Below are 15,285 nucleotides of genomic sequence, written 5' to 3' on the forward strand. Positions count from 1 at the left end.
GCCTAATACAGAATGATGAGATTCTCCATCCTGCCTGATAAGAAAAACACTGCTTTCTGGCGACCTGAGGGCCGAGTACTATTCCTTCCATCCTTCCGGGAGCCCAAGCTCTGCTCCGTTCTCCTCTGCATCCTGACTTTTGTTCGCATGCTTATTACTTCACGACACAAAACATCTGCTACAATTCCAGGTTGCTGGATGTGATTCAAGCAGGAAGAAAAAACTAGGAAGCATGGAGCAGCAACCCAGGACAGCAGATTTTTCAGAATTGTGCTTGTACTGTCTCACCAGCACTGTAACATGTGTGATCACCAGTCACGGTTTGGCAGGCAACTAAGCTGGTCTACAAGCTATGTGTACATTGTAGAATAAACTCTGCTAAGTATCAGTGAGCTATTCTTTTAAACACTACCAGACTCTATTTGACAATATTCTGAAGGTTTTCCTTAAATCTACTGTGATATTCAGGCTTGAACTAAGAGACAGGAGACAAAAAGACTGGAACGTATCTGTGTATTTTCAGGAGCATCAAGACGTGACAGACTTGTGACTAACCACAAAAACTGCAGAACAGGAAACAAAGAGGAACAGAAATAAGACGATGCTACTGTACAAGCATTTTTAAAGGGGCAATGACCAGTGACACTGTTAAACTGCTCTCAGACACCAAAGCTGAAGTGTTTGTTAAATTTTCTTTAGGATTTCAATTTGGAACGTCATATTTGCATTTTAATCAATATACAAAAATACCTTTCTCTCCAGACTTGTACGAAATGAAACCACTGCTGTGAAAAGTTTAATACTTTTGATGGTGCACATTCCTGTAATCCCAGCACTCAGGAGGCTGAGGCAGGAGGATCACTGTGAGTTTGAGGCCAGCCTGGGCTACATTAATTCAAGACCAACCTGAATAGCACAGTGAAACTGTCTCAAAAGGAAAAAAAAAAAAAAAAAAGACAAAAATATTTGAATAGTTTTAAGTGTTTTAATAGTTCTTTTCAGAGATACATACTGAACTATTTATATATAAAATTGTACATCTAGTATTTGCTTCAAAGTAACAGCAATTTTAGACAAAGTGGGTAGAAATAAAGATGAAACAAGTGACCATGAGTTGACACAGAACACGGGAACTAGGTATATAGGATTCACTAATACACACATAGATGTATTTCCCAGGGGTAGGGACTCTGTCCGGGGAAAAGCGCTCCACCACTGAGTTACACCCCCAGCCTCTGTCTTAATAATTAGTGCAGACTCTACTCCAAAGCACTTTATTGCTCGCTTAAAAAGAAGTGCCCATGGTAGACACTCAGTGAGGCTGGTCCCGCTGCTCCCCACACTTGGTCCTGTGCAGGATCCACTACTGGCAACTCCCAGGGCCACTGCCACCTTCAGTCCTGACCCCAACGGATCCAGAGCCAGCTCAAGACTCTGTGAAACCCATAAACAATATTCAAAGCAATAATGACTGTGTTTCTGTGCACTGCTGGCAATGTTGAGCCCAAAATGTCTCAAAGATTAAACAATTATACACACTTAAAATACATAGAAAAATAATATAGTCAGGACTTATACAAATTAGGTGTTACAAAACAATTTTGCTACAAGAAATAGGTCTTTTATTCTAGCACAAAACTGTGGCAATATACACAGAAGTACACTTTTAAGAAAAAACATTTATTATTCCAAAATGCTGAACAGGAAGGCATAGACTACGTTCTGGGTCACTGATAAAAGAAAGCTTCAATTTGCGAGCAGAAATTTCCACTCCATTCTTCAGCTTCTAGAAACAAGAATTAAACAGCTGTTCCTCTTTCCAAGTTCTGTTTAATTTCAGCCGTGTACTTCCCGTAGAACCTTTCGGCTTTCTTGTTGAATTTGGCATTTCTCTCGTTAATGTAGTCAATGTCTGCATCGTCATTGTAAGGACGTCTGCGGCTATACTTGTCTCGTTTTTCAATTCTGGGTGAAAGACAATAATTTATAAAGTTCAAAACTGCCTTTCTATCATAACAAATCATGTACAGACAGTTATGATTAGAATCAGTATTTATAATAGTATTGGGGGGAAGCTCAGTCATCATCAATTTCAAGTTGAAACTATGACTCAGTAGCACAATCTCAGGTAAATACTAAGAAATTAGGCAGGCATAGTGTTAACACAACTATAATCCCAGCACTCAGGAGGCTGAGGCAGGAGAATTGCCACAAGCTTAAGGCCAGTCTAGACTATATAATGATTGTTTTGGGGTGGGGACAACAGGGTCACCTAGTCCAGGCTGGCCTTTAACTCCTAGTGATCCTCCAACTCAGCCTCTCAAATGCTGGGATTACAGGCATGTAACACCACACCCAGCTACCCAACAATTTGAAATCCAGCCTGAACACCCGAACTACATACCAAAACCTTGTCTCAAAAAAAAAATTTAAATACAAACTCATCTTTAGAATATTTCTAAAAGAGCAATGACACATTGCTAGGAATGAACAGAAGGTATTACCTTAACAGATCGCTATTATAAGTAATAACCACAGCCAATACAATACATAGTATGTGCCAAACATGTTTTACTTTTGTGTGTGGTAGTAAAGACTGAACCCACGGAGTGCTGAGCTACATCTCGACTTTTTTTAATATTTTTGTTTTAAGACAGCCTTGCTAAGGCTGTCCTTAAATTTTTTATTCTCCTGCCTCAGCCTCCTGAGTAGCTAAGATAGCATAGCCATACTCGGCTCAAACATTCTTTTTAACACTTTACATATATTAACTGCTAAAATATAAACTCATTCTGGTCTATTCTTTCAGCTCTCACAGAGCTAAGAAACACAAATATAACCAGGTACATTTACTACAGCATTCCTGCCTCTTCAACTCAAATAGGGGAGTGGTCAAAAGTGAAGTTCCTTAAAGAATAAATAACTCTCTTTAGACTTTTTTTCTTCAATTTGAATTACTGTGGTTCGGACCTGGACTGTACTGCAAAGGGCCAGGTGTTGACATCTCAATCCCCACTCATGGTGCTACTGGGAGACGGTGGAACCTTTCAGAAGTGGGATGTGGCAGGAGGAAGCTGGGGGTCACAGAAAGTAAGCCCCAGAGAGATACTGAGACCCCAAATTCTCCTCTGCCTTTCCTTTCTGTCCATCATGATATGAACAGGCCTCCTCAGCCACATGCTCCTACCGTGATATACTGTGCCCCACAGCCCGAAGCAGCAGGCAAGACACCACGGACTGAATGCTCTGAAACCCTGAGCAAAAACAGAGCTTTCCTCCTTGTAAACTGTTTATCTCGGGGATTCTGTCAGAGTGATGCAAATCTTCTCACTCAGTTACAATTCTATTTCACAATGTTTTTCATACCCACTCCAGATCATACGGACTTAACCCATGCTGACTGTCCATCTCCTAAACCACTATCCACACTAGGTCAGAAACTACAGGTGTCATTTCTGTCTGTCCAATTCATTCAAAGCACATTAGATTTGGACGCACACGGGAAGTCTGTCCTCTGTTTAAGCATCTCACTTAACATTTCAGGCAGCTCTACGCAGCACTTACTGTTTTTCCAGATCTATGACCATTCTATCAATTTCCTCTGTGGAAGGCACATGTGTCCCATGAAGAAGACTGTTGGATGTTGGGAAAAACTCTTCTCCACTGAAAAGACAGCAAAATGGATTTACAGTAACACTACAAGTGTTCCATTTTCAAATTTCAAACTAAACTACCATTCATGATGAGAAATGAAGTATATATATATATTTACTGTGGAAGTAAAAAAAATAAAAGACACTGGGCATGGTGGCGAACTCCTGTAATCCCAGCACCTGGGAGGCTGAAGCAATAGGATCATTGCAAGTTCAAGACCAGCCTGAACTTCAAAGTGAGCTCAAGGCCAGCCTGAACTTCATAGCAAGACCCTGTCTCAAAAAGATGAAAAAAAAGACAAGGGCTGGGGAGTTAGCTCAGTGGTATAAGCACCTGCCTGGCAAGCATGAGGGTGTGAGTTCGATCCCCAATACCAAAAATAAAAATCATAATAAATAAAAACTAAAAGACAAGATTAGAATAAGCTCAAGAAATTATCTATGCTAGTATTTTCTTCATTCTTCATTCTACTGGGCCAATCTCCAGAGTTTTAAAGGAATTATAAAAGTCACAAAGAATTGAGATTATAGGTTCTAAACTCAGTTATTTTCTTTCCACTAGAGCAGGGGTTTTTCAGGGACACAGCCACAGTGATCATCTGGGTAGCCTCTGTGACCACCTTCACAATGCAGCAGCATAGGTGAGCAGTTGTTACCAAGATCTACGGCACACACAGGCCAAAGTATTTACTATTTGGGCTCAAAAAAAAAAAAAAAAAAAAAAACTCAGGAGGGCCAGGACTGTTGCTCAGAGGCAGAGCACTAGTCTTGGATGCCTAAGGCTCTAGGTTCAATCCCCAGCACTGAAAACAAGAGAAAAAAAAGAAAAAACTCGCTTACTCCAGCACTAAAGTACACTGCCTCCTAAATAATGCTTAAATATGATAATCTGGGTATTAACCATTCAATATTCAGAACTTCAAGTTCAGAAGAAAACCAGGAAGTTAGCTTAACTGCTATAAAATAGTCAAATCATGTCAAAACAGAGTCCATTCTTAAGACAACTATAACCCAAATCTCAACTTTAAATTATATTTGAGCTGAGCCAGGGGCTTAGCTCAGTGGCATAAGCACACGCCTGGCAAGTGCAAGGTCATGAGTTTGATCCCTAGTACCAAAAATTAAAAAAATATATATGGAACATACTTGTAATCTTGGAACGCAGTGAGGCTAAGACAGGAGAATCACAAGTTCAACCCCAGCCTAAGTAACTCAAAGACCCTATCTTAAAATAAAGTATAAAAAAGGCTGGGTTATAGCTCAGTGCAAAGGCTTTGGATCCAAACCACACTACCGGGGGAAAAAAGGCTGTATTTATGTACAGTTATATGTAGGTGTACAACATACATACACAAAGATACCCACAGCACCTCAGTATGAATGAGGGACTGCACTGAACCTGTGGACTTACTGTTTTTCTCTCAGTCTCTCATATGTTTCCATGTCAGGTTTGATCTGCTTGGTCAGCCGGTGATACTGGCGTAACTGGGCAGCAGCATAATCTAAAAATAAAATTAGAATTAGAAATGGCATATATTCTTGTTTTTATTACTATTCAGGGAAAGATTAACTAATACAGCCACAAGACAGTAATCTCAGCACCGGTTCTATCCTGAGTATGTTGGTAAAAAGACTGATTCATGTTACGGAGAGAATACAAAAAGCCAGCTGACTGAAGGGTAGCCTTTCTTTAGGTTCTGCCCTCTGAGGTGTGTTTGTATTTTCCCTGGCCTCTTCGACAACACCCCATACAGGAAAAACCACCAGAAATGGTGGCACATGCCTGTAATCTCAGCACTCAGGAGACTGAGGCAGGAGGATTGCTGTGAGTTTGATATCAGCCCAGGTACATACTGAATTTAAGGCCAGCCTGAAATATAGTGCGACCCTGTCTTGGGAAAAAAGGAAAAACAAGGTGCACATCTTTTCACTGAACCAGACACATTAAACCAATGCTTGGGCCGGGATTTAGCTCAGTGGCACAAGTGCCTGCCTAGCAAGCCTGTTCAATAGAAGAAAGATCAACTTTACCTGAAAACCCAAGATCAGGGTTTTTCCTCTTCTTTTTCCTCTCCCATCTTTCTGCATCTTCTGCACTAATCTCCAGCAACTTCACTTTCTCGTAGTCTTCCCCTCTGGCTGCACATTCCTAACAGGAAAACAAAGCTGGTTCCATAACTGTAACACCAACAATTCTTTGATCTATTTTAAATAAAAAATACCCAATAAAGATATGGCATAGTATTTTGTCTGGTTCGAGGTTTTCTGGATTCAGGGCATTGCTATGCAGCAGGCAGGCCTGGAACTCATGTTTCTGCCTCAGCCTCCCAAATGCTGGGGTTACGGAAATGTGCCACCTTATCCAGCTTCAAGTAATACTTTTTAAAAACTGATTAATATATAAAGGAAATCTGGCAGTCTGCTAGTCTATAAGGAAGCATATGATACTTAGTGTTTTGATGGGGGTTTTTTTGTCTTTTTCTTTTTTATCGGTACCGGGGATCAAACTCACAACCACACACTTGCAAGGCAGGCGCTTATGCCACTGACCTAAATCCCCAGCCCCTGATACTTACGTGTTCTGGCAAATTTCAGAACCTGTTTTAAATGCTTGCAAGCGTTAACTCATTTAATTCATAATCAAATCTATAAGAAAACAGGGTGCAAAGAGGGTAAGTAATTTATCTAAAATGTGCCAGCAGCTAAAAGGCAGAGCCAAAATTTCAATTCTAGCCTTTTGGTTCCAGATGTGGGCTACTCAAATCAACATTCTCCTATTCAGTACAAGAGGACTATGGGAGAAATCACTTATGAAGATGGTGGAGTGATTGTTAACCTTTTTCTTTTCTTCTTCCTGTAGCTCCCATTCCAATCGAGCTTTTCTGGCTTCCCAATTTTCAGGTAACTTAAGTCTTTTATCTTCTTCCACAACCTCCTGGTGATTTAATTTACGAGCTTCATTCTAAAATCATAAAACGAAAAATAAGTAAAAAAAAATAAAGCAAAAGTTTTTCAAATGAAACATGAAAAGAAATCTAGCCTGGTATGGCAGCGCATGCCTGTAATCCTAGCACTCAGGAGGCTGAGGCAGGAAGATCATCGCAAGTTCGAGACCACCCTGGGTTACAAAGTGAGCTCAAGGCCAGCCTAACATGCACTGTGAGACTCTGTCTCAAAAAAGACTTAAAAGAAAAGAAAAGAAATTCAAATAGAGTTTGCCTTTTCTTTGAGGCGGGTCAAATGAGACACGTTAACAAGATGACCCCATTTTATCCTAAAAGCAACATATAGCTATCAAATGAATCTAAACAAGGGAACAGACTGATAAGGTCTGTACAGGTACACAGTCAAGAAAAAGGCAACTGTACTGTTTGCTGTTTCAGAGCCCTAGAAATTAGTATCAATTTTTGCCTCTGTGTAATCCCTTGAGTTGGATCAGAACAAGGTTTTGCAAAGCAGCAGAGCCATACCACAGTGGCACTGAAAGATATTCTACTTTTAAATCCTGATTAATTCAAATAAAGTCTCAAGTTAGGGTTGAAGGGCTTTAATGCCTATCTTAATATCTTTAACACTTTCTAGGTTCTCCTCCTCTTTAAATATTTTGACAAATGAAAAGAACTTTCCCATTTAAAGTACTAATGAAGAGCCTATTTTCTAACAAACTTAACTGCATAAAACAAATTGAGTAGATTATCTTAAGAAAAACTTGGGGCAGAGATATAGCTCAGTAGTACAACCCCCGCCTGGCAAGTTCGAGGTCCTGAGTTTGATTCCTGGTACCAAAAAAAAGAAAAAAGAAAAGAAAGAAAAACTTACATTAGATATTTCTCAGGTCACAGGCTGGTACAGTTAACCCAAGTCAGCTTCCTAACTTCCATACATAATCTTTACACAATCCCTCTAAGTAAATATTTAAACATGCTTCTTTAATTGTTCATTAACTTGTTTCTGGACAAAGAGATATGCCCTCTCAACTACCACCCCCACATACTCTTGTCTCTGACAATGCAATGCCTTTCAGTCTGCAGTCAAAGGGTGCAGTCACTGCACCCAACTTTGGAGAGCAAACACCAGAAACATTTCAATGAGTGTTAAATGGAGCTAATTACAGAATTTGGGGGTTATCAGGTGACCGGTGGTAAGATTCAAGACTCTGAATTGGCCATGTCAGAAAACAAGGGCATTCTATGAGTAGCTTAAATTTCTATGTAGAAGGTAATACTAAAGGCTGGAATTGGCACGTTAATGGTGTCCAGAAGAAAAAAGGGTACGTGGTCATGTCTGTGATTTAAATAGCCTTGGTTTTGTCTACAGCTGCAGTGATGTCAGGAGTTTGTGGAAACATGTCCGAATTACCAACAAAGCATTTCCAACTGAATTAGAGATTGCTCTTTTCTTAGTTCCAAACATATCCAATTGTTTGTTGGACGCTTACTCCTATTACAAATTCTCTTTTGTTCCCTTTGCTTGATGTTTCCTCCTCCAACTCTTTTATTTGGTAATTACTCATCTTTCCAAGAATAGTTTAGGTGTCACATCTTGAATGAAACACTCCCTCTAGCCCCCAAATTGTATCAAAATCTCCCTCTGCACCCCCAGCGGATTATATTTTAACCTCTAACATTGCACATACCACAGTATAATTTCGGGCTATCTGATGTATCCTGTAGTTCAGAACAGAACACTTTAATTTTAAATACCTAATTTCCCACCCACCGACTAGGCGACCACATTGTAGACTTTGAGAGGTATGCTCAGTATTTGGGATGTGCACCAACGGACGAGGGGTAGCCAGGGGTTGACAGGGTCACGCTATGTAATTTAGGCTGGCCTTAAACTCATTATGTAGCCCAGGCTGGCCCAGAATTCGAAGCAATCCTTCTAGCTCAACCTCTCGAGTACTGGGATCATAGGTGTGCACCACCACGCCCGGCTTTATACTCGGTGCTTTTTAATGGAAAGTACATAAGTTTTCTTCCAATTTCTAGTTCTACATATTTTCCTAGATAAAAGGAAGACTTTGTTACGATCACAGAGTAAGAAGACTGTTAGTAATGGATTCTCAAATCTAGCTCAGATAAATTAAACCAGACTAAGGGATGGTGAAGAGAACAGGTGTATTTTTTTTTTTTTTTTTGCTTTTTTCGTGTGTATTTTTTTTTTTTTTTTTTTTTGCTTTTTTCGTTTTTATCGGTACCAGGGATCAAACTCACGACTGCCTGCTTGCAAGGCAGGCGCTTATGCCGCTGAGCTAAATCCCCAGCCCCGAGAACAGGTGTATTTTCAAAAGTTCTCAAAGTCGTCTTGATGTGCTAGGGTTGGAACTAATAAACAGAGCTTCATTTCAGGGGAATATCCAGCTCTGTGGCATGTCGGACTTTCCGGTGAGACCTCCTCGTCTCTGGAAAGAAAGACGCACAATCCTGGGCAGATGACAGGTCTGAGCTGGCCTCCGGGCCGACTCACCCGCTTCAGATGCAGCTCCCGGAATTTTCGCAGTCTCTGTTCGCGCTTCTGAGAAGCGAGTTCCTTCGCCGCCGTGCAGGACCCCTCCTCTGCGATGCCCACCTGAGCCTGAGACAAAAAGAACCGGCTTCAGGGGGGCTCGGCTTCTCCCAGAGCTGCCCGGGCGGATTGCGACAGCGCAGGCTGAGGCCTGCCACCTCCAACAAGGCCCCCCACTTTCTGCGCCTCCTTCGCCGGACACCCAAGGCTTTCGCCTTCGTCTATCGGCCCTACCGCTCCCCAGAGTTCTCACCAATAAAAACTCGAGCTAGGCCGCTTGGTACTCACAGTCTCGACTTCTGTCGCAGCCGCCATTAGAGCCCCAGCTTCCTACTTCCGGCAACAACGCAGAACATTTCCGTCTGTCTGCCTGCAGGCGGCCCTGCCAAGTATACCAAGTAAGTGGCTACAAACCCCGCCCCTTCCGGTCAGCCTTAGAAACTTGGGACCAATAACTGCACTTTCAGTGGTGTGACGTTTTGGAGCGGGCAAGGTTGTGCGCAGCCGCAGAAGGTTGAGGAAGCAAGGCCGGGAGAAGAATTGAGTGTAGAGAAGTGAGTTGCGAAGAATCCGGTTGGGAGGAGCTGAATAGAGAACGGCTGGGAAAACATCCTGTTAACTGGGCGCCTATTCGCTTTGAAAGACAGGCCTTCCCGAGCTATCGTGTGTCGTGTGGTCCGTTAGTACAGCTCACACTACTTTGATTCTCTTTCACCGCACAAGATGTTTGTATTGTGTGTTGATGACTGCAAGAAGAGCAGTCTAATCTTGTTCACGTTTACGAGTCCAAAGAGGAAAGTGTTAAAATTACTGAGATAAAGCAGTAAAACGCTGGACAGAAGATAACATATGGAAAGTAGTGTTTTCTGACTACTAATTAGACATAACAGTGAAAATGGAATCTCCTAAATGAAAATCTAGATATAAAATTTAAGCAGTAATATGAGCTGGGCACGAAAGTGTAGGCTTGTAATCCCATCCCTCTTGGAGGGTGAAGCAGGAGGATCAAAGTTTGAGCCCAGTTTGAACAATTTAGTCACTTAATGGGCGGTCTTAAAAAACAAAAAGCACCAGGCGGTGACACATACTTGTAATCCCAGGAGGTTGAGGCAGGAAAAACACCAGGAGGCTGAGGCAGCAAAATCGCCAAAAGTTCGAGGCCAGCCTAAACTAAATAGACCCTGTTTAAAAAAATATATGTACATATTATATATATATATATATATATATATATATATATAGAGAGAGAGAGAGAGAGAGAGCAATTTGATAAGGAAAAATAATTGAAATTTAAATCTTATTTCATCTGTAACTACAAACAAATATATGGCAACAGAAAACAAAATTAGGACTGTTTCATAAAAATGAAGATAATTATTTGTGACATTTATATAAAATAAAACATTGGATGAATCAGGCACACCAGTAGGAATTTCTGATTTGGCAAATGATGAGTTGATAACTAAAGATGGTAATAGAAGTGCTAATAGAGAATTACTGTGCATAGAGAAATTACATTATATACAATTATAGAATGAGGCAGATCTATACTAAGATGAAAAGATTCTCATAATATACCAAGTAAAGAAAGGTTTGTATGGACCTAGAAAATAACTCGAGATGTACATAAAATAATTTATATTTATTAACTCCAGAAATTAGAAATAAAGGGGAGTAATTTTAGTTTTAAAAAAAACAATTTGCGATGAATGTATACCCATATTGGCTAATCCTATCAAAAATAAAAATAGCTCTTTGTCATACTCTTAGGAATTTTTTTTCTCTAGTATTTGTAAAGAAGCACTAAATAACTTTGTACTAAGGCAAAAGAATGGGGAAAGGATAAAATTAGTAAGAGTAAACTCCAGAGACCCTACTGACCTGGGTAGGATGAATAAACAGCATATCCTCAGAGGAAAAATCACCCCACAGCTACGGCAGCAAAAGAAGCAGATTTTGATTTGGGAACTACTCTAAAGGTGGATGGGTGAGCGGTAAAGCCACTAATTCAAACAAGAAATACTGTGACAGCTTCCATATAGCACAGGTTCATTTCAAAGAGATTACTGCCACTTGGTACTACAGCTCAGAAAATGATGAGAATCTCCACATAGTTGGTAACTAAAGGGTGAGTGGAGAAAACTGACAACTTGAGAAGTGAAGGAGACCATGCATAGTATCCTAATGGTGGACGGAGGACAAAGAATCAATGTAGAAAATCTAAGATATCAAAGAAAAATTCAAATATATGTAAATCCCTGAACAAAAGAAAATTTCAAGGCAGGACCCTACAAGAGAAAAATGTGGGCACATTCACAAGGACAAGGTTTACTCAAGTTTTATTTTACTAGGTGGAGCTGGGGATTTAGCTCAGCAGCATAAGCACCTGCCTTGCAAGCAGGCAGTCGTGAGTTCGATCCCTGGTACCGATTAAAAAAAAAAAAAAAAAAAAAAAGATATTTTACTAGGCAAACTGAATGTTGTAGTTGCCTCAGAGGACATAATGCTGTGGTGACTTCAGTGAATGTTATTCTCCATACTTTTAGAGCAAAGCTTGTTGCCTGAGGCTATCGTCTGAGGCACTGTTTTCCAGAATGGTTGCCAACTTTTACTATGATGCTGATCACTTGAAATGTGGCTACTGAAAATTGAGACACACTCTATGGGTAAAACACTGGATTTCAAACAGTACAGAGGATGTAAAATATGAGTGTTTCTTATATTAAACGTTGACCTATTTTAGATATACTGATGTAACTCATCTTTTTACTTTTATTGTAGTTCTCATTTCTTTTGCACAGCCCTGAATCTACTCTCTTGGCAAAAATATCTCAGTAACTATCAGCATCACCGTCCTTCACTGAGTAACCCAAGCTTATATAGTAATGGCACATCACACTTATGCAACTGCATTCTAATCATGCAGTGATGGCCAGTTTAGGGGTATGTATACATGATCTGTTATCTTCAGTGTTCTAGTATGTAGGAGGATCAACCAAGGTCAGTTTAGATTAGGACTGTCCAGGCATCATGGTGGCACGTACCTGTAATCCCAGCGCTAGGGAGGGCAAGACAGGAAGATCTCAAGTACGAAGCCAGCCTGGGATACATAGTGAGATCTTGTCTCAAAAACAAAGTGGGGGATAAGAGAAAATTATGATTGATAGGATTTGGAAGAGTGATTATCGGGAGAACAAATATAAGCTATTTGTTTAAGATACTCAGTAGTTTTAAAAAGTCAATAAAGTCAGAACTGAAAAAAGAAACGGAGAAGTCTCAAGCATGTTCATGAACTGAAGGAGAAAGCTCAAATAGTAAAGAAATCTGAAGAAAAGTATTAACTATAAAAGTGAATCTGAGCCATGCATGTTGGCACTTGCATGTCATCCCAGCACTAGGAAGACTGAAGCAAGAGGACTGCTGTGGGTTCAAGGTCAGCCTGAGCCACATAATGAGCTCTGGCTTAGTCTGAACTACATATCAAAACCCTGCCTGCAAAAAAAAAAAAAAAGTGTGTCTTAGAAGTGGCACATATGCAAAGCAATAGCCAAAGCTCTCTTGTGCATAGGGAAAGGTGTTAGACTGAGACCATTACTGAGTCTCAGTCTAACACCCAAGTCACTCTGTTCCCAGGGCTATTTAAACACAGGTCAGGATCAGAATAGGTGCTCTTCCCAATACCAGCCAAGAGAAGGTGACCCTAGGATTAGGTCATGACTTCTAGAGTCTCTCTCACATAGGAAATTTTTAAGTTCCAGAACTTTGCAGAGGAGGATATCAACCAATCTGCCTTTACTCACCATCAAATACAATTGGAGATACTCATAATTTTCTAAGCTCCAGAACTATTAAGTAAACATTTGGCTAAATTCTTTTTTTTTTTTTTTTTTTGGCATTTTTAAAAAATCTGTACCGGGGATCGAACTCACGACCACCTGCTTGCAAGGCAGGTGCTTATGTCGCTGAGCTAAATCCCCAGCATTGGCTAAATTCTTGGAAGGTGCAAATAATAGAATAGTAGGCAACACATTATTAGTTAACTCACAAAGCCCCACTTGAAGACTGAAAAATGTATTTAATATTATATTGTATTGCAGTGTAGTGCTATGCTATCCTATTCTTTTTTGAGACAGAGTCTCATTATGTAGTCCAAGATGGCCTCAAACTCACTGCAACCTTCCTGCCTCAGTTACCCTAAATCTTTTTTTTTTTTTTGTACTGGGGATCAAACTCACAACCTCATGACCTCACATTTGCCATGCAGGCACTTACGCCGCTGAGCTAAACCCCCAGCTACCCTAAATTCTGAGATTACAGGCATAGACCACCATACCTTGCTAATACTAAACTGGCTTTGGTTGGTTGTGGGGGATTACAAATTTACAGTGACTGGTTTTGCATATTTCCCTGTGGGATAAAAGGAAGGGCTGGGACTGTTGATACCACTCATCTGGGATTTCCCACTAACTCTTCCAAACATAAAATCATCTATGCCTTAAATCATCTGAGGATTATACTAAAGGACAAGATACTTCTAAATATAAGATCATCTACGCCTTCTTAAATCATCACAGGATTATACTCTGGTCAAGATGAAAGAGTTGCCGGCCCAGATGGAACACTGTAACCAGAAAAGGCTGCAGCTAAACTCCCCCCCCCCCTGCCCCCTATGCACTTGATTGTAACCCTATATCCCCATCCTTAAGGACCTGTGCGCCAATGAGATACCTGTGCATCTCTAATGGCCTTTGGGGCACTGCCCTAAGCTTAAGCTATTTAGATTCCCCCACGCCACGTGTCCGGGGAGTTCGCCAGAGAGAGAGAGAGAGCTCGCCAGATTCCAGCGGCCAGCGCCGGCCAGCGCGCCAGTCTCCACTCCCCGTGTTCCCGGAGAGACCACAGCCTGGCCCGGGGCTCGGTGCAGAGATGCTGCGCCCGGGGCCGGCGGCGGGGGGCCCCCTCCCCGCATTCCCGGAATAAAGCCACCGCTGACCACTACTTTCACGGCCGTCCACTCCGCTCCATTCCTCGGACTTCTTCTCCTCTCCCTCCCCCTTCTCCCAGACCTAACACAAGATACTTCAAATATAAGATTACACCCTCTGGAGTCCGAGTCTGGATGAATTATAATCCTTTACTAGCCCCAACTATCACTGTATAGAACAATAGTGGCTGTTTTGGGAATGGAGGAAATTGGATTCAGAGACATTAACTTCCCAGCCATTATTGGAATATAATACTTGTTTTTTATTTTCCTCATGACATTCTTGAGACTGACAACTGGGACTCTTGGCTAGGTTCCTGATAGTTAGACTAATGGGGTACAATTATAATGTAAGACCACATTTATAAAATAGCAAACTTAAGAGAGCAGTGAGAGGTCTCTGACCAAGTTTCTGCTGCTTCTGCTGCTTATCAGGGGTATGCAGCTGGGCTTTAGACACTGTCAAGGTCAACTGAAGTCAGCAGAGTAATTGTCTATACCTTAAGGCACCCTGGGCTAATCAAGGACACCTTTAACTATGCTCACCCTGTAAGTGACCCCTCACCTTGTTCCTGGAATGTTTCTGTATTATGATAAATAATTCCTTTGTTTCAACAAATTTCAGGACTAGCCTGCCTGTCAATATAGGATTCAACTTGTGTAACCAATTATGTTTTGTCACTTGCTTTGTTCTTCCCACTTCTAAATGCTATATAAACTAAACTCTTTGTAAAAAACTCAGGGCTGTTGCTCTTGGGAATGATCCCACAACAATCTGCTAGTGTAAAGATGAAAGATGTCTTCTTATCGCCTCAGGGCGAAGAGTCTTCCATTTGGTTTGACAGGCATTTTCCCAAACTACCATGTTTAGATCCTCCTAGGTTTTGTAACACTGAAGCTAAGACATGTACACACACCCACCACCGAGTGGCCGTGATTACAATTTGAATGCAGTTTGTACCACACCTGGCTCACTATAGAAGACCTGGCCAGTGAATGATTAAACTGAATAAAAGCACACAGGCTCTGTGAGTGGGTGGTTAAAACACAGGACAAAAGCACACAAGTAATTAAACTACAGGCATAGTTTGCAGACTCTGTAAGTAAACTGTGGGGGAGAATCATGTAGGCTCTGAGGAC

General features: G+C 41.1%; 1 protein-coding gene across 1 annotated transcript; it reads right to left on the reverse strand.

The window, feature by feature from the left end:
• Positions 1-971: 971 nt before the first annotated feature.
• Positions 972-9,598, reverse strand: Syf2 (SYF2 pre-mRNA splicing factor). Its single transcript, XM_005004290.4, has 7 exons — positions 9,450-9,598; positions 9,123-9,230; positions 6,490-6,615; positions 5,685-5,802; positions 5,065-5,155; positions 3,565-3,663; positions 972-1,965 (listed from the first exon to the last, which is right to left on the reverse strand). The coding sequence occupies exons 1-7, from the start codon at positions 9,474-9,476 to the stop codon at positions 1,800-1,802; spliced, it is 735 nt and encodes a 244-aa protein (XP_005004347.1). The 5' UTR covers positions 9,477-9,598; the 3' UTR covers positions 972-1,799.
• Positions 9,599-15,285: the final 5,687 nt, after the last annotated feature.

Source organism: Cavia porcellus, unplaced genomic scaffold (assembly GCF_034190915.1).
Source record: "Cavia porcellus strain 051 isolate PalLab524CR breed Dunkin Hartley unplaced genomic scaffold, mCavPor4.1 scaffold_25, whole genome shotgun sequence".
Lineage (NCBI taxonomy): Eukaryota > Metazoa > Chordata > Mammalia > Rodentia > Caviidae > Cavia > Cavia porcellus.

Coding starts and splice junctions, on each gene's coding strand:
- Syf2 (XM_005004290.4), bottom strand. CDS start 9,476: ATGGCGGCTGCGACAGAAGTCGAGACT. Junction 3,664..5,064: donor GAGAGACTGAGAGAAAAACA/GTAAGTCCACAG, acceptor CTGTCTTTTCAG/TGGAGAAGAGTTTTTCCCAA. Junction 1,966..3,564: donor GTCATAGATCTGGAAAAACA/GTAAGTGCTGCG, acceptor TCTTTCACCCAG/AATTGAAAAACGAGACAAGT.